Here is a 24,335-nt window from a genome sequence, read left to right on the forward strand (position 1 = left end):
GAGCATGGTGATCTGAAGTTCCTGTACAGCTGCTCAGCCATGGAAACCCAAACAATGAAGCAGTTTGGAGTCAGTTTGGAGCTCGGTATTGAGTGTTGCAACCGAGGACAGGAGATTTTTACATGCCAAGCTTTTCAGCACACAGCCCTCCCAATCTGTGCGCTTGTGTGACTTACCACTTTGCGGCCGAGTTGTTGTTCCTAGATGTTTCCTATTTGAAATAAACAGCATTTAAAGTTGACCGGCGAAGCTATAGCAGGGCATAAATTTGACAAACTGACTTGTTGGAAAAATGGCATTCTATGAGTGCCATGTTGAAAGTCACTGAACTCTTTGACTATGCTGTTTGACTAGAGATTGGCTGTATGTTTGCTTTTATGCACCAGTTGCAATAGGTGTGGCTAAAATGGACAAACACACTAAGGGGTGTCCACATACTAGTGGCCATGTAGTGAATGTACAGTCATGGCCAAAAGTTTTGAGAATGACACAAGTATTGGTTTTCACAAGGTCTGCTTTTTTTATGATGGCAATTTGCATACACTCCAGGAAGTGATGGAGTAATCAGATGAACTTTATCCCAAAAACAACATTTCCACTGTATTTCAGCTCTGCCACAAAAGCACCAGCTGACATCAGGTCAGTGAAACTCTCATTATCACAGGTGAGAGTGTTGACAAGGACAAGGCTGGATATCACTCTGTCATGCTGATTGAGTTAGAATAACAGACTGGAAGGTTTAAAAGGAGGGTGGTGCTCGAAATCATTGTTCTTCTTCTGTTAACCATGGTTACCTGCAAGGAAACAGGTGCAGTCATCATTGCTTTGCACAAAAAGGGCTTCACAGGCAAGGGTATCGTTGCTAGTAAGATCGCACCTAAATCAACCATTTATCGGATCATCAAGAACTTCAAAAAGAGAGGCTCAATAGTTGTGAAGAAGGCTTCAAGGCGGCACAGACCAACAAAGCAAGCGCCAGGACCGTTTCCTAACGTTGATTCAGCTGCGGGATCGGGGCACCACCAGTGCAGAGCTTGCTCAGGAATGGCAGCAGGCAGGTGTGAGTGCACCTCTGCACTCACAGTGAGGCAAATACTTTCGAAGGATGGCCTGGTGTCAAGAAGGAAAGCAAAGAAGCCACTTCTCTCCAGGATAAACATCAGGGACAGAATGATATTCTGCAAAAGGTACAGGGATTGGACTGACTAGGTTAAAGTCATTTTCTCTGATGAATCCCCTTTCAGATTGTTTGGGGCATCTGGAAAAACGCTTGTCTGGAGAAGGAAAGGTGAGCGCTACCATCAGTCCTGTGTCATGCCAAAAGTAAAGCATCCTGAGACCATTCATATGTGGGGTTGCATCTCAGCCAAGAGAGTGGGCTCACTCACAATTCTGCCTAAGAACAGAGCCATGAATAAAGAATGATACCAAAGCATCCTTCAAGAGCAACTTCTCCAAACCATCTAAGAACAGTTTGGTGATGAACAATGCCTTAATCCCATTGAGAACTTGTGGTCAATCCTCAAGAGGCGGGTGGACAAACAAAAACCCACAAATTCTGTCAAACTCCAAGCATTGATTAGGCAAGAATGGGCGGCCATCAGTCAGTATGTGGCCCAGAAGTAGATTGACAGCATGCCAGGGTGAATTGCAGAGGTCTTTGAAAAGAAGGGTCAACACTGCAAATATTGCATAAACTTAATGTAATTGTCAACAAAAGCCTTTGACACTTATGAAATGCTTGTAATTTTATTTCAGTGTACCATAGCAACATCTGACAAAAGGTCTAAAAACACTGAAGCAGCAAACTTTATGAAAACCAATACTTGTGTCATTCTCAAAACTTTTGGCCATGACTATTTATATAACGCCATTGTTTATGCAACACTTTATTAGAATAGAGGAAAATATAGTATAGTATAAACATGCATTTATTGATTCAAATAGGAAAAGAAGTCCCAGTGTGAGGAAACCAGAGTAATTTTTATTCATTTTCACACTGGTGACTGGTATGCCCGTAGGTCAGTGTTGTCCTTTTTGGAACCTGAACGTTGGTTAATTAAATCACCTAGGCAAATAGTGAGTGAAAGATGCATCCTTTAATTATATCTAGAATAACACACAGCTCACAAAGTATTAGCAAATATGCGACAATATCGGAGGATTCACCACACTCAAACAACAAACTGCTATACTTCACCAGGGTCTTTGTCTCTGTCACTTTGATGTGCAAACCCAGCTGCCTACCTACCTACATGGTAGATAGGCACTAAGCTCAATGTCCTCCTGATTTTTTAAGGTCCATAAACAAAGCAATCTGCGGAGTCTTTAATTTTCACACAGGCAGATCCAGTCTGACAGACCAGTTACTCCTAGTCAGAACTGAAGACTCATTGATGAGGACTTGTCACAAAACAGGCACATATACTGTTGATGCAGAGGAAGACACATCTCACAATCTTTACAGTTCTGTTTTTCTTTTTGTTTAGTTTTTTTAAAAAGTAATTTACTCCCATTTTACACCAACTCTGCATCAGTCCCATTGTGTGCATGTGCAATTTCAAATGTAAAACTTTATAAAGGTTTTTAAAAGTTGCTTCCCTGATGTCACCAAGTGCTGCCATCAGCAATTCCCTACTGAAACTACTAGCCCAAGCAGATGTATAGGAGACTGGAAATAACATTGTCTTACAAAGCCCAAATATTTAAGATTGGATTGGTAGATAGTATTGACATGCAAATCATTCGTAGAAAAATACATATTGTACAAATGAAATCTGCTGCCATTGGGTCGATAATGCAGCAATAGTAGCAGACATGTACAGTGGATATAAAAAGTCTACACACACTGACTGAAATTGGGCAGCATGGTGGCTTAGTGGTTAGCACTTCTGCATCACAGCGGTCATGAGTTCAATTCCCGACCATGGCCTAATCAGTGTGGAGTTTGTATGTATTCCCCGAGTTTGCGTGGGTTTCCTCCGGGTGCTACGGTTTCCTACCACAATCCAAAAACATACTGGTAGTTTAATTGGCTGCTATCAAAACTGACCCTAGTCTGTCAGTGTTTGTGTGTCTATGTGTATGTTAGAGAATTAAGACTGTAAGCTCTTCGGGGCAGGGACTGATGTCAGTACGTTCTCTGTACAGCGCTGCGGAGTTAGTGGCGCTATATACACAAATAAATGATGATGATGAAGTGTTTGTAATATAACGCCTGAATTCAAGATAAATCATGTCAGACCTCTTTCTACCTCTAATCACCCCTAACCTCAATAGATTCTCATACAAAATAGTTAATGTTACATCTATACTAGTAAAAACAGCTATGCTCTCTTAGCTAAAGCACACAGAGCTATAAACACATACATATATTCTTTACAGCTTTTCTCCACTAAAAAGTAATATTTTCCTTGGGTTTCCTTTCGCTATAAACTAGCCCAAAGTTCATATGAAGAATTAGAGCAGTGAGTTATTTGCTGTCATTGGATGTGAAGCCAAATAATGGGACAATAATGGAAAATAAGCTGGAAAAAATAAATATAACCTTTTGGTGTCTCTTTCACATACAGATAATTTGCCAAAACTATCAAGGATTACAAAATAGATTATTGTGTTTAGGAATATAGTATTAACATAAAGTAAGCAAAAGTCCAGCCAAATAACTTAAATGGAATGTTCACAAAGCTTTCGAGGCATTAACCAGATATGAAGCAACAAAGATCACAAATTCTTGATTACTTGTTTGAACTGTAATAGGCTTCATGGAGAAAAATTAAGAGTGACTTTTATTTACTTTCAGATAGAGGACCTGATGCGTCTTTATACTAAACCTATTATTACTGAATCAAAAAGCTTAAACATAGTTCCATGTCTCTGCTAGAGGGATTCTTAATTCTGACCCCCGGAGTCAGATGCAAAAAGAGAATTCCAGCAAGGGAAAACTTTTCATAGGAAACCTAAATTTAGTAGAATTGCAGGGGGTCAACCCTCTGTGATCCCCTACATTTCAGTAGACAGCTCCCCCCAAAGCAACCAATTAATGATACCTGCCAATCATACTTGAAACTTGACCTCACCTCTTTTAATAATACTTGTCATGCTTGGACCAGACCTCCCCTCTATAGAGACTGATGGCATGGCAATGCAAATCACTTCAATATGGCCACTCCCCCATGGCAAAATGCTGCAATCCCACCATCACAACGTAGGGGTCAGGACCAAAATGATGCTATTTGTGGGAAGTAGACAGGGTCTGTCTCCTGGATATTCCCAGCAGAGTAGGCAAGTATGAACTTAATCAGCTGCAATCAACACCCTGTACAATCTGAAAACCATTGTGAACCAGTTGAAAAGAAATTAATAAAAACTTACGTCAAATATTATTTATGTCTGTCATGTTCTCGGAACTGCCATGTACATTTGTGTATGTTACAAGAACACTTTTCATATTGAGTCAACATCTACTTCAAGTTTAATTGGCTTTTAAATGAACACTGACGGATCAGACCAAAACAATTGGGGAGTTAGCCTTCCACAGAACAAAGATCATTTACCAGGAAATGTATTAAGAAATCTTGAAGATTCTTCTTGCGCTGGTAAAATAGGTGACACACTTGAAAATTTAAACACACCTTAATAATGTAATAGTGATGCATTTTAACATGTTTTCCATGCACTTTTGAAGTATTGTGCTTTTAACAATACATTACATTGTACAGGAAGCACACACTCAGGGGTAGCTGCGCATTATTACCGTGACTACGGTAATTTCTCTGCCGATTTTTGCTCGCAACAATCCATGTTGAAATTACCGTAGTAACAGTGATAATGTGTGGCCTGCGAATTGAATCTGCCCCTAATCCATGAGAAATAGTCTACCTAGACACATAGGTAGTGGCAGAAACAAGTCCATAAGCAATTATTCATCATAAGTTTTATGCGGTTTTCAGGTGCTATTTAGTGGCTGAAAACCACATTAATAGAAAATAGGTGTGAACGAGCCGCACGGGTATAAACAGCCTAAATGTTATAAGAACTCTTAGGACTAGATTTGCTAAAATCATTTTCTAGGCAGCGTTAAACTGCTGCACATTGCCTCATTTACCATTGGACAGCTTGAGCCTGAAATGTTAAACCACAGCCATTATATGGCTGTTTCGAAACACTAAGAGCACCAGAAAAAAAAGCCGTTTTTTAGACCTGCTTCCGATAGCTCAAACTACATGCTGTTGAGCTATCTTGCCATTCAGAATATAAGAGAAGGCAAATTTAAGTTTTTCATTATATTAAGGGGCAAAATTGTAAAAATATAATGAAAAATTAAATTTGCTCCTATAAGTGAATTATAAAAAATTGCGCCCTTAATCAATAAGTAGTGATTTCCATATAAGTCATAAGTCAGTGGTGCCTCCTCTTAGGTTTGAATAGCCAGATAGCACAAACAGCATGTAGTTTGAGTAATTTCAGCTCTCAGAACCACCTCTTATCTGGCTTTTTTTCTCTGCGGTTTGTCAGACTGCAGCTGAATAAATCTGACAGTTTGCATTCTTAGGTTACATATTGGGATGGTGATGCTTAATGTGACACTTTGTTAAACTGTGGTTTTCAGGCTGTTTTGTAACAGTTTTGCCTTTAGTAATCTAGCGTGGTGCATGTCGGTTCAGCATGAAATTACATTTCTGCAGAAATACATGAGGCGTTCAAAACAATGCGTGAATCAAGTTTGATTCAGCTGACAGAGTTTAAACATTCTATTCAGGAAAGAATCTTTTTTGTAGGTCTGACATTTTTTCACAAGCTTATTTTATTAGACAATGTGCAAATATCAAGTCCTAAAAAAGTGACAACTTACAAGACAGTTTTTCACAATGATAATGAACTTAGCAATAAATGCTTTAGAAAGAACAAACTCTTGACATTGTAATTGCATCTGCAAGATATAAATGAGTTGGCCGACACTTGAATGCAGAAAGTAATCTGAGACGAAGAACAAACAGAGCAATGTGACAATCACCCAAAAGCACTGCTCAACTCCAGGCCACAGACACGACGTCATTATGCAGTTACATTGCTAGTTCTAATTAAACAATAAACATGGGCAATGTTGAGTTGAAATAACTGTAATGGCTTTGTTGCCAAAGTACTTCTAGCTAAATGTAGATAATTCTTCCTCAAGCCAAACTTGAGCTATTAGACAGGTTACCCAGTGGTGGTAGGAAAAGCCCAGTGACAACGCATGTGGTGGTAACCAGCGCTTGCGTTAGTGGTGGGGGGAGTCGATGGAAGGCACTTCAATAACCCCAGTACAGTCCTGCAGTGAAAGAGTAAATCAAGCAGATAATGTCCAAAAGAAAAGTCAAGTGGAAGCATGATTATTGACACCAGTGGGTAAGGGGCCTTAGGGTGGTGTTTCATGCGTGCTTTTAATGCTAGCACTTTCCCAGATTCAGAAGCACACATGCCCAATTCTTGCAGAATTTGTTGTGCAGCAGAATAAGTGCATCATTTTTAAATCTCGGTTTATAATGAGAGCTTAAATGCTCTGTGTCACAGGGACTGCTCAAATATGTATTTTAATAGGAGAGCATTTTTATTACATTTGTTCATAAGACAGCGGTCACCCCTCACTACCATACATGTCCTGTAACTAATGAGGAGAATGGATTGCCATAAAAAGGGAAGAACTGTCTTCTTATTTACCCAGTGTATTGTTTCTAATCACCTAAAGCCACAGTACGGTGCTAGGGGTGGCAAAAACACTAGTCAAACCTAGGAGGTCGTCTAGGACTTTAAGTTCAATACTTATGCAAAACCATATTTCATATTTTTTTTTGTTAAAATGCTTTTGGAACATAAAACAATATCACGCTAAAAAATATTTAGATTTTCAGTATTTTGAAATAGAAGAGGATTGATTGCAAGTATGAGTACTTTTGCAAGATATTGTATTTATTATCATAATATGCAACACCCCACAAGTGTCCTTAACCTCTGCCAAGCTATAAAATACTTGGGTCCTGCCAATGCATGTGTTTGGAGTCTTAGGGGTATATTTACTAAACTGCGGGTTTGGAAAAGTGGAGATGTTGCCTATAGCAACCAATGAGATTCTAGTTATCATTTTGTAGAATGTACTAAATAAGTGATAACTACAATCTGATTGGTTGCTACAGGCAACATCTCCACTTTTTCAAACCCACAGTTTAGCAAATACAACCCTTTGTGTTATTATTAGTCTATGCTAACACCTAAACTGTAAAAGCTGTTTTCAAAAGCCACTGTAAACCTCTTCATGTTTCTCCTGTTAATTATATGTAAAATCCTGCATTCCCTTTGGCACTATAAAATACAACTAACCTTACTGCGGTACTTGACAAATTTTAAAATAAAAGCACTGGTCACTCACAATTGAAATGGGTATGTACAGTTTGGTCTGTTCACTTGCCGTTTTAAATCCAGATGGCAAAAGACCCATGCTTGATGAATAATACTCTAAACTCAAATATGCCCTAAAACTTCCTGCAAGGCCAAACCATATCCATCTGCTTACGTATTTCAGAAGCTCAGTGACACAAAGGCTGCCGTCTGCTTTGCCATCTTCATTATGAGAAAACAAATGATCCTTATGGATGCATTAATATCACTGCTTTAATAATATACAGTGAATATGCCTGGCAGCAGACATGACATTTAGGGCTATATAACACAAGTACTTTGAGTGATTAACTGAATAAAATGTTCCAATCAATAATGCTCTTCTGCGACAGGGAATTGCCCCTTTAGTTCTACCTGTCATCACAGGAAATTGCGCAGTATCACTTATTTAGTATTTAAGCCACAGTAACATTTTTGCAGAAATCACTAGTCAGCTGTAATTACTGGGTTGGGTATATCTTGCAGTACCCCAGGAAGGTAAAGTGGAGTAAATTAAATTAACTTTAGGAAAAGAGGGGGAAAGCACATTCATCATATTCAATTCTCTGTTTCAATTAATATGCAGCTATCAAGATGACATTTAGTTGTTTTTTTTATATAATGAATACAATATGGACACTGGTTTATCTAGGTTATAGGTTCTTCAATGATATACTGTTGAGCAAACTGTTACCACTGCAAGGGAAGAGAATTTTGCAATCAAATGATCTTTCCTTCCAAAACAATATAAATGAAGGCTTATATGAGCACAAAGATATGTAACTTCTCAATCTGTAACATAGTAAATATATATATATCCCTGAAACACAGGTAATAAAAGAGAAGCACGGACTAGTACACAGTCAGTAAACAAATCCAAAATTACCAATCTCAAAGAAGGTATAAAGCATACCAAAATGATATCTAGGATCAGCATACAGTGTGAAAACCCATAAACATGCAGCAGTTAGCTCTTCCTGTACAGAACCCAAAGTGTGTATGGACAACTTGTATATATCTCGGATGTCTTAGTTATAACCGCAATGAATGCTCAATGAGTAGTACCTAACTTTACATGGTTAGAAAAGTGAAATAAAAATGTTTACTGCAACAAGATGTAATAGTAAAAAATATATTGGTTTCACAGTGTATCATACCTTCTCATTGGGAGCATAGCACATCCACTTTATATCCACTTTACACATAATGGATTCATTTTCACATCAGTGAAGGCTCCGTGGGGACTCCCAAGACATCTAAGAAGTATATAAAGACTCCACAGCATACATTCAGAAGGTATATCCAGATTTCCAAACAGCGGGGATTATGTTTATTGCTTACTATTAAATGTGTTTTCACACTATGTACTTATCGTTAATATAACTCTGGTACACTTTATACCTACAATGATTGTAGCAATATTTATCCATCTGTCAATAATGCACTAGTGGTCTGTGCTTTTCCTACTTATTTCTGTGTTATAGCAATTTAAGCCAAGCAAACTGATGTTAACAATAGGTCTGTCGTGTTGGCATCTATTGCAGCCACACTGACATTGGTTGTCTTAGTGAAACTTGTAATTAATCATAGCCCAAAAATTATGAAAATATAAAAATTGTATTTTGAAAACTGATTAGATAAGTTACATCCACAACCTGACCTTATTCAAAAATATTAACCTGGAAGGTTGGCAAACAATGGAAAGGTTTGTGGTGCGCAGAAAGAGAGCCGCAGTCATTAACTATAGACCTGGTTCTATCTAGTCACTGAAGTCCATGAGTAGTTATTTCAAGAAATATACAACACAGACAACATTGTAGTGACCAATATAAAATACACTTACCAATCTGCTGATCACTATACAATAGAGACTCTATTTTAAAGGCTACTATATAAAATAGGGTACAATTTATATAATTCATAACCCAATCTGGCAGTTAGCACATAATGTCAACTAGTGGTTAATATGCAAACCCCAATATCTGGATGCCAGCAGGGGAAAAAAAAAAGTCCCCTCCCCCAACCAAAGACACCTCAGTTGGGGTAATTTTCAGGGCCTGGGTTCCACTCGCTATGCTTCCAAGGCACTGTTATATCAACCACCAGGCAGATCTTTGTAAAGTGGATGCTAACTGGCTGCAGGAGTGCACTGCACAAGTGGTAGTCGAAGATGTTCCCCTCTTAGATGCCAGGGATTGTACAGCTCTCACAGCTTTAGATGTGATTAGTGGGATGACCCAGAACTCTGCTGTACTTCCTTCCTCTCTACTGACGTCGCTAAAGCAGAGGTGAGGAAAATGTCACCCCCTCCCCCCCCCTCAAGAAATCTGGGAATAAAAATCTCGAGGCGTTGACATTTTAGTTGATTCTGGGAAAAACGTGTAGCTTGACAACCCTTTTTATCTTAAATTACATATGGTCTTATTAAATAACATTATGCAATGAACGATCAATGGATTGTAAGCAGGGCCCCATCACATCCTGTCTCCTTGTCTGCACCTCTTGCATGTTCTGTACAACACTTGTTTATTATTTACCTTATACATCATGTGTTATATACATTTTAGTGCTTAATTTTTACTATTTTGCCTGTTGGTTTCCTACGACTTTGTAATAAGTTATACATGCTTTCCCACTATATGGTGTGGTTGCAGTCACACAGGAAATGTCGGTAGTTAAAACTGTCAACATGAACATTTCATCAGGATAAATGCTGATACTTCCATTCTGGGAACAGGTTGAAAATGTCGACAATCACAATACTGACACTGAAAGACCTATACCGGCATGATAGCTGTTGGTCCCGCCAGCATTGGTCTTTTAATGTCGACATTTTCAACCTGTCCCCAGAATGAAAGTGTTGGTATTTAATACCCAGCCCGTATGGCGGTGCAGATATCTGTGGTGCATTATAAATAAACAATGGTAATAATATTGTTATTATTATTACTACTAAGATATTGTGCAACTCTAGCAACCAATCAGGTATCAGTTTCTGGCTGAGCAATGAAGTCAGACTAGCGAAAGCTTGTTTTTGATTGACTGCTATGGTTTACAGGATGTAGTGCTTGCATTATTGTATTAAATGAGCACTGTAGTATAAGTTCAGATATGTAAAATATGCAGAGTGTATGCTAGAGATTAAAGATAAACTATGCTGTCGAATGTTTTATTTGCTAGCATCCCACACAAGCCATAAAGTGGTTCACTAACACATTAAACTTTTTATTATACATTGACCAAAAGTTGTAATGAGCTAGCTCACATAGTAGACAATTAAACTAAATTTTCATTGTTCAGTAGGGAATGCTTTAACTTCTCTCAAACTGAATTTGTCTGTGGTATCACAGAACTGATGATGTGGCAGCATAGAAACAGCTGCTGGAAACACTCCTACATAGACACACAGATTTTTTTCTAATCTGTATGGTATGATTAAAGAATCCATGGATTTAAAGAGATCCATTCCTAAAATATTCAATTGTAAACAATGTATGTCCTACAGTGCACTTTATTGTTATAAAGTTTATTAAAAACAATACATTATGATGGTGTAGATGCTTGCTCTTTGGGACCTCAAAAGGTTTTCACATCTGTGGATATTCTCCAGCAGGGAGGGAAGACTGCCAGTTAAAGTCTTCATGCTTAGCAATGAAAGGGTTATTCTATTAATGCAGAGCTCTAGCCTTTTACTAGATAATGAAATCCAAACATTTTAGGATATTTCTATAAAACAGCTTGGTGGATGCTGATTAATTCACAAGTGTTTTGACAGGTATATTCATAAAATCTCACCATGCCATTAGTTGCTAGTGAATTAATATACTGCATTTTTAAAATGGCTGGCTCTACTGTGTGGAGGTTATGGGTGCGCCTCAAGCTAACCACACATGTCAACTATGATAGCCAATTTGTAGGTTTTCAACCAAATTTTCCAAAATTAGCATCTGTGTCCCCCAAAATGTACATCCTGATCGCTCAAAAATCCATTGGATTTGATTGAACAGGAGGCAAAATACAGTCAATCAATAAGTGCCTCTGACCACAATCTCCTTTCCTTTACCCTCTCTTTACTTCTTGCCCCCTCTCTCCCACCCAAAGACGCTGGCATGTAGAATCCCATCAACAGCATTGACCCCATCACCTTTCCTTCCTCGAACACCTCCTTGCTCCCATTTCTTCATTATCCTGCCCCAATGCGCTGTCACTCTTTACAACTCCTCATTCTCTGTTGACCTTGACCTCTCCTCTCTCTCCACCGGTATCTTTCCCTTGGCCTTCAAGCATGCTCTCATCTCCTCTATTCCCGAGAAACCCTTCCTTGACACTTCCTCTCTCTCCAACTTTTGTCCTATATCTCGGCTTCCCTTTGCTTCCACAAATCTTGAATGACTTATCTTCAATCGTCTAACTCCCTTTCTCTCCTCCCACTCTCTTCTTGACCCTAACCAGTCGGGCTACTGTCCACTTCACTCTACTGGACCCACACCCGCTAAAGTAAATAACTTATTCACAGCTAAGTCCAAAGGCCACTTCTCTCTTCTCGTACTCCTCAACCTCTTTGCTGCTTTTGACACAGTCGCACATTCTCTTCTCCTCATCACCCTTCATTCCCTAGGTCAGGCCTGGCCAACCTGTGACTCTCCAGGTATTCTGAAACTACAACTCCCAGCATGCTCTGCAAGCTATTAGCTGGCTAGCTAATAGCTAAGCATACTGGGGCTTGTAGTTTCACAACACCTGGAGAGTCACAGGTTGGCCAGGCCTGCCCTAAGTCTTCATGAAACAGCTCTCTCCTGGTTTGCCTCCTATCTCTCTGGCTGCTCTTTTAGCGTCTCTGCTTCCACCCCCCCCCCCCTTTCCTATTGGAATCCCCCAAGTCTCTGTCCTTGGCCCTCTGCTCTTCTCTCTCTACACCACCTCGCTCTGTGAACGTATTCAGTCATTTGACCTTCAATACCACCTCTATGCTGACGACACGCAAATCTATCTGTCCTTCCCTGACCTCTCTCCCACCCACGTATCTAGCGGTCTCCAGGCTGTAACTAACTGGATGTCACAGCACTTCCTCAAACTCAACTTCTCCAAATTCAAGCTCATCATCTTTCCTCCTGCCAATGTTGCTGTCCCTCCCAATATCTCCGTCTTGGTTGACATAGCTCTCTCTCCTGTCACCCAAGCCCGCTGCCTTGGAGTCACCCTTGATTCTGTCCTCAGCTTTACTCCTCATATCCAGTCCCCCCCAAATCCTGCCACTTCCTCCTCCGTAACATCACAGCTCGCCTATCCTACCTCCTGACCATCTTCTCAATCACCTCCTCTTCCTTCGCCTGCATCTCCATTTTCTCTCAATCGATCATATCAATCGATTATACAGTCCCTCACCTCCCCTCACTCAGGGTCCTCTCTACCTATTGTCCCTTATCTGTCTACTGACTCCCTTGTATGTATGTCATGTATTTTGCTGCACTCCATGTGAGTCCCCATAGCTTCTCCCTGCATTCACATTTAACACTTGTGAGACGGATGTGCAGATCTTCATAAGGACCTATGATCCTGTTCTAAAAAGATACTGATGTTATATTCCCTGTGGAGTGAAGGCAGCACAGGTGAACATACCAAGTACAGAAGAAAACCACCTTTGCGTAAGACTTTGCATCTGCGTTTTAGAAGTGTATTTAAGTTGGTTAGAAAGAAACAGTCATAAAATTTTTAGGAGCATTTTCGAGCCCTTCATTTATTGTGAAAGAAAAGAAATACTACATTTATACCTAAATAACTTATTACAGCGTGCATGTAATAGGTTAGAGTGCATTTCACAAGCATTTGTAGACACAGCTAGTGTGCTAACAAAAACCAAATCATATACACTGTAGCGATATCAATTTAGAGCAGATATTCTTTGCTTTTTACGGACACATACAACACTGCTGTGATGCAGGCCTTTGGACTTGTAAACACTTGCTAAAACAGTAACTTTTTCATTTTTTTCTCAATGATGTCGTTAGCTGCCACCATCCCACACTAGGCACAGCTAGAATTCCTGTCTTTTAAGGATCATTGCTTTTTATTATAAACACATTCTCTGAACGCACTAAACTCAAAACCTCAAATGCAACATGTTCTATTTAGGTACATCCTTCTCTTCGGCAAGTCCATGGCACCAGAGAGCTCAATGATCTCTATTAATGACAGATGTTCTAGCTAGGTCCACTGTGTGATTGATACAGTTAACAGCAAGTGTCACCTGGCGAGTGTTGGAGGGGGCATAGTGGCGCATGCTCCCTGTTGCGATTTGCTGTATTGTGCAGTGAGGCTTAACTACCTGAACCAAAAACCGGGAACCAAAAACAAGAATAAAACATAACTAAATTGCTCATTTAAACTTGAGGACAAATTATATCAGTCTACAGCTTTTGTAAAATGGGACAATCAGGACCAAAAACAAGTTTACATTCAAAACATATTCATTACAATATAAATACAAGTAAGAAAGGAAAATCTGCAAATAAACAACATTTAGAACCGCTAATTACTAAGCAGATTGACATTTGCTGATGTTGTGCTGCCATCTAGAGCATATACAGAGTATTCCATCACATGACAAAGATCATTTTACTATTTAGTTTATTAAAAATCACAAGAGAGCAAATTATCTTTTCAAAACCCGTGTTGGTTTCATTGAAACCAAAGAAGTCTCTAAAATGACATCAAATACCCTGAATACCCTAAGATTAATCCAAAACAAATCATAAGCTAATGACAAAGTTTCTGAATAGTGAGTAACCAAAATAATTTCCAGCGTATCTAATACAATCACATTGTAAGTTTTACTTTATGATTTAAATTATTGAAAATATTTTGCAAATAGTTAGGGAAAAATTACAAAATACATATGCATAAATTAACATATGTTTAATAAAAAAAGCATATTTCAATGAAAAAAAACAACAACCTGTTGCAATATAAGCGAATGATTTGATTTATGTTCCCAAAAGGTCACTTAGCCTTTAGTTGTACTATTATGCCCACTTTTTCTTGTGTAAAGTAACCAGCCACATGGAATCATACACACTGGTACAAAAGACCCCAATAATGGTGGTGAAAGCTTTGCAGAGAAAATAAAGCACCCAGCTGAAATAGCAACGGTACAATTCTCTGCAGCCACGATACTAATATCTGTCTCCTAACAAGAAAGGAACAAGAGAATCCAATATATTAATACAGAGAAGAAAATATGATAAAAAAAAAAAAAATCTCCTGCGTGTTTTTGACGGCAATAACACAGCGGGAAAACTCGTGCAATTCAATTGAAAAAGAGGGAACGCTGCCCCTGTGCGTTAAAAATTGTGTTCGCAAGTTTTTAGGGGAGTTTTAACGCGGTCATGTATAACACAAAAAAAAGGTTTTGCATACATTGGATTGCATTACACATTGATAATATCTACATTACAGTACTTTCTTTAACATATTTTTAAATTTACCTATTTTTTACCATAGAATTATCTCTATCTTGTCAAAACACATTACTACATTCATATTTGTACCAAATACATGCAGAAATATAAATATTTAGTGATTTTATTTTTTTTACAAGAAAATCTACTTTTACATGTTAGGCATTAGTGATAAACATAAGTTTAACTTTTTTTCACTTTATTACATGTTTTCAAACACTTTTTAGAGGTTTTTTATTTTTAACACACCCCAAGGAGGCGGCCTATTTAACCCGCCGCGTTAAAAAAACAATTGAATAGCTTTTACCGTGGCAGGTTCTCAACCTCCCTATACTTTCAATAGGCCTTCGACTGGAGCGGGAGAGAACCATTTCATGAAAAAAAGCGCTGCGTTAAAAATGTAATTGAATCGCGGGTAAAGTTCACCCGCTTGAAAATGCCCAAAAAAAAGGCGTTAAAATGTATTAACGTAGCGTTAAAACATTTCTCGCGGTCAATTGAATACTCCCCCTAGTATTGCTTTATTACTGCATTTGATCCCAGTTGGAAAGCACTGTGGAGAACATTGGTGCTATACAAAAATATAATAATAATAATAAGAGATCTGACTTTAAATTTCACGTTTCCCTATAGACATTGATAAAATCTAACCTGCTACTAACACACCAAGGACAGCAGTTATGCAACCTCGTGATACTGTTTTTTTAATTGAAATTGTATTTCTTACCAGAAATGTGATTTGAGTGTACTTGATCACTTTTTACAGCAAAATGTACAGCTTTTAAAACATGTTTTTAATCGTTCGCTATTACAAAATGGATTTTAACAGCAAATACCCATTTGTCATAAAAATAATCGCTGTAAGAGCTGTCTGGGCATATTAAAGGGCACAAAATTAAAAACGATAAAGGACCTGTTCCTCTTCACGTAACCCCCAATAGATTTACATTGTAACATCCTGGTACGCAGATGTCACACAGGCTATTCCAGCCAAGTATTGTACTTGCTTATAAGGAAACCACAAAATAAATGAAACACCACTTTGTGTTTGTTGCTACTTGCAAAAAAGATAATCAATGCTTAGTGGGAAGTCTGTCGGGTTATGGTCATGGAGAAAGTGGGCAAAGCGAGGATGGCATGCATGGTAATTATATTAACGTTGATGATTCAACCTTCTGCGTCACTTCTTTTTGCACTGAAATCTTTCAATAAATCTGAGTATGTTGTGTTATATGTAATATATTAGTATTATATAGGGTGCCTCTTTGTGACAAAAACATAGAACTATGGCTCTATGTACTTAAATACATAGCACTCTTAATCTTAAATGGCTCTACGATATAAATTTGTGCGCCTGCACCAGAAAATACATGTTAGTGTCTCTATTTAACCCAATATTACAGTGTATTATGTATTGAGTTTCCATAAATATCATAGACAAGGACACAGAAGATGCAAAACTGGTGATGTACCTTTGAGGAAAATACAATACAAATTTACATAAGTGAAAATCTTTGTTTTAGAACAAAGCTTTACTTGTAGCAACCACAAAAATAAGTTTAAAAAAAACGTTATTCCGAGTGAACCAGAACATTTGCTATACATGAGATACTCCTGATCTGGGGGTAAATGTATGAATCTCCGGATTCTTCATCTCCGGCGTGTTCAGCCTCTTCAGCGCTTAAATTTAAAGCGGCGCTGCATTGTGTGTTTCCCTTTACAATGCAGCGCCGCTTTAAATTTAAGCGCTGAAGAGGCTGAACACGCCGGAGATGAAGAATCCGGAGATTCATACATTTACCCCCTGATCTGGTTAATATTCTTGTGTTTAATAACAAACAGACATTTAGTATTTCATGTTATATTATAGAAGTCACAGAGTATTACACTTTTAATCAGACTGGGAGCCCTTATGTCATGAAACCTATCTGCCTAACTAGTGTTGCCACATTTAAAAAAACAAATACTGGACAGGTGCAGCACCACAGCAAAGATTTAAATTAGTGCGACTTGCTAGACAAAAAGCATATCCTTATTGTGCCATGTATAACACAGTCCAAAGAGAAAGCAAATACTTTTACAGGGCATGAAATCATTTTTTTTGGATGGCTTGTTGTTGATCATATGAGGCAAGTGTATGGTTTGGTCTCTCAAACAATTTTTTGGTCTAAAAAATGTAAACTTTATATTTTTCATCAAGTGGAAGCCAGTCTCTTACTCATATTATATAAATGTGTATTACAGTTCACTGTGGCTAATGTCAGAAATGTAACTATTGTTGACATTGGCCCAATGCCATGTTTAGACGTCTTACATTAGCGTACACGTGTGTGTGTGTATATATATATATATATATATATATATATATATATATATGTATCGAAATGGGCTGGTATATGGTGGTATGCCATACCTCCACTTGTCCTACTGCCTTCTTTGTAAAACTATAAAAGTCTATTCACTTACTTTCCCATACCCACACATCGAAAGAATTTTGAATCAGTCCTCCTTATAAAACTGTTTCAGTTCTGCAATATTTTTAGTATAGCTGGTGTGAGCCGCTTTCTTCAGCTCATGCCACAGCCTTTCAATTGGGTTGAGGTCAGGACCACTTCAGACGTCCAATTTTCTTCTGTTGAAGCCATTGAGTTGTTGATTTACTTCTGTGTTTTGGATTGTTGTCCTGTTGCATCACCAAACGTCTATTGCTCTTCAATTAGCGGACGGCTAGGTTTACCTTCTCCTGCAAAATGTGTTGATAAACTTTGGAGTTCATGTTTCTGTCAATGAGCGCAAGCAGTCCAGCCCCTGAGGCAGCAAAGCAGCTTCAAACCATAATCCTTCCTCCACCACACTTTACAATTGGGATGTGGTTTTGATGTAGATGTGTTGTTCCTTTTGTATCTACACACATAGTGCTGTGTGTGTTCCTTCCAAACAATTCAACTTTCTTTTCATCTGTCCATAGATCACCTCGCAGTAGCTCTGTGGAATATCCAGATACTCTTTATCGAACTTCAGACGTGAAGTAATACGTTTTTGGACATTGCTGGCTTCTTCCGTGGTGCTCTTCCATGACCACCATTCTTGTTTTATGTATTGTAGACTTGTGAACAGATATTGGCAAGTTGCAGCGATTTTTTTTAAAGTCTTTACCTGGCACTCTAGGATTATTCTTAATCTCTTTGAGCATTCTGCAATGTGTTTTTGCAGTCATCTTTCAGGACGGCCACTCCTATGGAGAGTGGCAACAGTGCTGAACTTTCAAATTTGTGAGCAGTTTTTATAGGACAGGGCAACTCTAGTCAACATCTTCAATCTTGTCTCATTCATTGGACTCCAGGTTAGCTAACTTCTGACGCCAATTAGCTTTTTTTAGAAGTCATTAGCCTGGGGGTTCACATACTCTTTCCAACCTATACTTTAAATGTTAAAAACATGTATTCAATATGGACAAGAAAAGTACTGCGTGCACTAATGTGTTTGTTATTAGTTTAAGCAGAATGTGTTTGTCTAGTCTTGTGGGTTAGGTGACTCTCAAATCACATTTTATCAACAATTTATGATATAAATCCAGGTAATTCCAAAGGGTTCACATACTTTTTTTGCCACTATATGTGTGTGTGTGTATATAACCAGCACACACACTTCTCCTCTGTTATTAATTTCTCCCCAGTCTTCCATTTCCATAATTCATTCTCTCACTTGCAATACATTCTACACTCCTCTCCCCTCCACAATAATAAATTCTCTCTCTCTATCTTGCCCCCCCCCCCCCCTATTTCCCCACTCTCTTCCCACCGCCTTGGCTGTAATCTATTCTCTCTCCAACCCCCTGGTAATCCATTCTCTCATCACCATCCTGCTACTCTAATCCATTCTCTCCTCCCTCCTTTCCCTTGCAATTCATGTTTTTCCTGCCCACCCACTTATCTCATACAGGTGGCAGGGTATGAGATCCCATGCTCTTTCGCCAGGTCATTGATGAGCTGTAAAACATGCTGTAGAGCAGTGATGATGTCACCACAGCCCTCTGCTCTCAGCCAATAAGTGCTCCAACAACACATGATACTTGTATGATGTAAGAAGAGACAGGGAATGGAGGAAAATGAATTACAGAATGGAGAGGGGAGCATCATTACCCCAACTGCAAAAAAAGAGGATTTTTTTCTTGTTTGCAGACCCCATATGCTGTTATATGGAGAGCCTTTAATAAGGATTTCCTGTAGTATCATATATATGACAGCATTTAATAAATGGACAGAGGGCCACACCAAGGGTTAGTCCTCCACCCACAGGCCAATGAGGTGTGCAGTGTATTGTGCTCTTGGGTAGCTATGTGGTCCAGGAACTAGAGCTACTCTCCCTTGTCTCTGAGGAAATCACCTGCGGGCGATGGAACGCGTAGGCCTAGTTGTATGTACTACTAATAAAGCCTTGGATCACTTGCTTTTCTGACGAACTTTGTCTACCAGTCATATAACTATATCATCTTATAACTACTGATTGTTGTAACTTATACAAGCTACAGACTGAATCGTGTGCAATATCGAAGGAAAAAGAAACATCAAGAATTCCCCTGTACAAGGGGATCTAGGAGAGGGAGACGCTGCAACTATCAAGTGGTTTGCAGCATGTCGGCATATCCCCTGGTCCCACGGGGAATACAGTCTCAGCTCACTGCTGACTCCTGTGACCTGGTAATATCATCTGGCTGTCGATGAACATCTGTGGATCTAATATTATTGAATATTTTCTTCTCCGACAAAGCTTCAAGTCTGGCCAATTGATTTGGGATAGTTGCTGTTACAGAATACAGCCCGACAAAGATGGATAGTATACTTGCAAGCAAATTGAAAGTTCTATTTTACTTAATATTGAACTTAGTAGGATCCTGTATTGTATATTTTGGTAGTTGGGTAAGAACATCGATTGCTGGCCAAGACTGAAAGCACAGCAGATCATTAACACTACCAGGCTAGAGAAGAAAGAAATGGCATATATTTACAACGGTTCACCCACTATCATTGGATCAAAAATTATACGAACCAACAAGAAAACATTATTACAGGGGCTGGTTTACTTTTAATGGACATTATGAGAACAACAAGTCAATAAATATAGATCAGGTAACGAGTATAGTCACGAATACAGGTGCACTTACTTAGCCAGCAATTTACATACAACCTAGCAAAGTACTGATTCATGATATACGAGTCTTATCATGTGTTTTTAAGAATATTTCTTAATTGTATGAGATGTAAATGAATACTATGTTTTAGATGAATATATGATTTTTAAATGCTTAATAAAAGGTTAATCGAAATCTGCAGTCCACTTATATGTTTTCTGGTTTGAGTTTGCTAATGCAATCTTGTTTATTTTCAGATATTCTATTTTATTGGGGACTAGCATCTTCAATCACAGCCTTATTAAGCGCCAAAAGGTATTTATCATTTTTTATTGTCATCCTAGATCAAGACAACAGGAAAAGTGGTACAGGACAGAGATGGGTCAATAGGGCAGGCCAATCTAGGAATACAAAGGCAGTGTTCTCCCCAGCACCTATTTCCCGGGTGCTCCAGTCAGGTGTTTTAACTTGTCACTTTGGTCTTGGAGCCCAACAGAGTCCTATTATAATAGAATAAACCATTGTTTCTCCTATTAGGACAGGCACTATGTGAGCACTACAGCCAGCAGTGTGTGTTAGACCACTAACCATCAGTCTGACCAGTCCTGGCAGGTATGGGCAATAACCTCCAACATTTTTCAATATTATTGCAAAGTATTACACTGCCCCCATGTGGCTACTTCTTAATGCCATTCGTCTGGCTAAATTTTCTGGGGAGAACACTGCAAAGGGAATGGGGTTTACTGGAAAAAAGATGGATGGGGCGGGCAGGTCCGCCATCAAGGGGGTACATTTGTGAGGGGCCTGAAATTACTAGGGGGCGCGGCAGTTATTCATAAAAATGTCTGTGCTGTACAGGCAGGATGTATTGCCTAGAACTCCTCCTTTGGCCCAGGGCCCTGTATGATTCCTGCAGCTGGTCCCATCTCCGGGACCTGCCACCTTACTTTATGCTGTTGTTGAATCACATACAGGCAACACTGGAAGATCCTGTGAACCAGGAAGTCGTGGTATGCGTTACACAGTGGAACGCATACCACAGATTCATTGCCAAATGATGCGCTCCTGTTAGAAGCAGTGGTTGGACTGACACTTATTGCTTTAACATATTCGAATTGTAAGGACACTGTTTAGGACCACTGTACAATTTCTCACAAAGTGGCTAAGGATCCAGGAGCAGAAGAGGAGGACTCAGTAACTAGTAGTTAATATTAGGAACCACTGAGGTTTGCACATCAGAATATTCTGAATCCTGGACAATTCTATACGGAATGGGACTTATATAAGAATCAGACTGTGAACTTGTGTAAAGAACCCTAATCCTCATAGTCCAGACTTATCAACCTTTATGTCCTTTAATAAATCTAGCTGACTTATAAGGCTCTTGAATATTAGTCCCAAGTCAGCAACTTGAATAATAATGACCTAAACCATTCATACATCAACACAACAAGGTGTAGCGATAAGTTATCCAGCTCCCACCCACACAAAACTGCAGCCCAAGCAGGACTTTTCTTGCAGGTCCACAGACCCTCTCACCATACTTCATGTGACTGCAGATCGTATGATCCATTTCTCCCACCTCCTATCTCTGTCCGACATCTCACAAGGGACATGCATCACATGAAAGGCGCATTGTCCCATGTGTGCAGGCTTCAAGAGAGGCAGACAGAAGAGTCTGTCTCTCCAACACAGCACTGTGAAAGAAGGTAAGTGTGAGGGAAAGGGGGGGGGTTATTTTAACGCGGAGGTGGGTTAATTTAGGTTAGGAGGTTAATTTAATGGTGGTATGAGGGTGCAAGCTAATTATTTTATGGTGGGTGCTTTTCATTTATTTGTTGGTGATAAGGGGGCTATTTAATTTAATACGGGGTGCTATTAATTTAAGGTGGGGTGATGAGACATTTAGTGTAATGCTGGGGTGGTTTGGGGGCTATTTATTAAATGCTAAAATGAATTATTTAATGTCAGGATGGTTATGGGATATTTAATGTACATGGTATTAATTCATTGCTGGGGTTGTTTGGGGGGGGGGGGGGATAGATTTATGTATTAAAAGGAAATATCATTGATTTAGTATTGGGGCAGGTTGTTAAACATTAATAAATGTGGGTGGTACCGATTTAACACCAGAGCTGGTTGGGACTTTATATTTCATGCACTTGTCTTTTTTCCAATTAGGGCCCCAACATTCCAAGATCCACTCAAGCAACAAATGAGCTACGGACTCCACTAGCAGTCATAGGAAGTTAAAGCTGCAAGAACAGGTAGGAGAGAGCAGGACAGCCTGCCACTTTTGCGTCAACCTGTCCAAGGGAGATGAGGTCGAGGAGTAGGAGGGGGCCCCGACTGTTCATTTGTACTGGGCCCACTTTCTGATGGCAGCCCTGGGGGCAGGCTAAGGTTAGGGCCGGTAGAAAATGATCATTTATTTGCTTTCAGCAGCAACGTATACAAGAGCATTTAATATGGGCTTCCAGCTGCAACATATATGAGAGGATTTAATAAGGGCTTCCGGCGATGACTATAATATATATATATATATATATATATATATGTGGAGCATTTAACAGAGGCTTCCAGCAGTGTCATATGTAGGAGAGCATTTAATAAGGGTCTCCATCAGTGACAGCACAGTGGATTAGTGGTTAGCACTTCTGCCTCACAACACTGGGGTCATGAGTTTGATTCCCGACCATGGTCTTATCTGTGTGAAGATTGTATGTTCTCCCCGTGTTTGTGTGGGATTCCTCCGGGTGCTCCAGTTTCCTTTCACACTCCATAAAACTTAATTGGCTGCTATCAAATTGACCCTAGTCTGTGTTTCTGTCAGTCTGTGTGTATGTTAATGAATTTAGACTGTAAGCTCCAATACTTCCAGCAGTGTAATATGTAGAAGAGCAATTATCAATTGCTTCCAGCAGTGACATATATAAATAAGCATGTAATAAGGGTTTCCAGTACAGACAAATATAATAAAACAATGATCCTCCCCAGAAATATATATCCCCTATCTCCACGCGTTAGTAGAAGCAGTACACGAACAAACTAATCTACCCCGACGCTGGCATTGAGCCGTCACACTCGCCCTCACCTCGTTATTTAGGTTTAGCACCGGCTCCTCCATAACGTCCTGAGTTTATGGGTCAGTCTGACAGTAAACTAGCTGGAGAGTCCTCATGCACCGGGACACACGTGTCTTCCTGTATCGAAGGAGAAACAAACACAACACGCATGTCCTGCTACGGAAGCCGCAGAGGGGAAAAAACACACCATACAGTGAAACTGACTGTAACTATGCAAGGCGAACCAGGGCTATCTGTACAAGCGTGTTACAGTTTGGAATGGATGTGTGTATTTTGATTGGCAAAACTATTTTGAAGCGTAATTACGGAATAGATCTATAAGTGAGGTCCATCATAAGATTTTAGGACTACAGGATCAAGTCAGTAATCATATTTCTATATATACGGTACTATTAGATGTATTCAAGGTATACTTCCTCCAGTTAAACTGAAAAAAACTTTAATAATTTAAGCTATATTACTATCTAGGAATACTGTTGCATAACCTGCTACCTTCCCTTACCCATTTCTCCCACTTTCCAGCAGAGCCCCCCAGGGAAGGCGGTTACATGTAGTATCTCCTGGAGTTCAGGTTAGGGGCAGGGACATAGTCATTGATGGTGGTGTAGCTTTAAATGACAAACCTGACAAATCTAATTGTCTTTTAGTGACAATGAAGACTCCAGTGGTGAACTCTACTAATTATATTGGTTGGTCTCTCCTTTTAGGGTACATTGGAAGTCCAACGGTGGTCCTAGGACAAATGGCTCTTCTGGTCAGCGTTCCCACCTTGCAATTCCAGATTTCCCTGTCGTGACCTGTTTTTTCAAGTGTGATATATATGTTCGATACTTACACGATTGACATTTATATGGTCAACACCATAATATAGACACAAAGCTAAAACTTCTTATTTGGCCAGTTTCTTATTCACTTCTTACTAATGTTCCAACTACTTATTCTGAAAACTATATTTTTGAAGGATTAAAACAAGTTGGTTCACAGATTTAACATTAGATTAACACCAAAGGGTATCCCTTATATAAACTGCAATTGTATTTAGCCTGGCCCAACATGGGTTTAGTCCAGGGGAGGGCTGACAAATTTTACCCCGGGGGCAAGACTCGACTAAGCAGCCTATTAGGAACATTTTAAAAGAAAAAAATAGCAGGTAGCCCAGTGACCCAGCCCAAGGTAGCCCACTATGGGACCAGCCCGGGGGGGGCAGATACCTCTCAAACCCAGCCTGCCACTCTCTATAGCATG

The 24,335-nt window shown here is 39.3% G+C and overlaps 1 protein-coding gene and 1 long non-coding RNA gene across 3 annotated transcripts in view; one reads left to right on the forward strand and one right to left on the reverse strand.

The window, feature by feature from the left end:
* SRFBP1 (serum response factor binding protein 1) overlaps window positions 1-23,238 on the reverse strand; it is an 82,255-nt gene extending 59,017 nt beyond the window's left edge. For both annotated transcript variants that reach the window (XM_075179217.1, XM_075179207.1), the window contains exon 1: window positions 23,099-23,238. In XM_075179217.1, the coding sequence (XP_075035318.1) occupies window positions 23,099-23,131 (33 nt within the window). In that variant the 5' untranslated portion in view covers window positions 23,132-23,238. The remainder of the gene's footprint in view (window positions 1-23,098) is intronic.
* Window positions 23,239-23,268: 30 nt separating this feature from the next.
* On the forward strand, window positions 23,269-23,979 carry LOC142097429 (uncharacterized). The gene is made up of 2 exons (XR_012678182.1): window positions 23,269-23,354; window positions 23,798-23,979. It is a non-coding gene; the product is annotated as an uncharacterized LOC142097429 (long non-coding RNA).
* The last annotated feature ends 356 nt before the right edge of the window (window positions 23,980-24,335 follow it).

Source organism: Mixophyes fleayi, chromosome 1, assembly GCF_038048845.1.
Source record: "Mixophyes fleayi isolate aMixFle1 chromosome 1, aMixFle1.hap1, whole genome shotgun sequence".
Lineage (NCBI taxonomy): Eukaryota > Metazoa > Chordata > Amphibia > Anura > Limnodynastidae > Mixophyes > Mixophyes fleayi.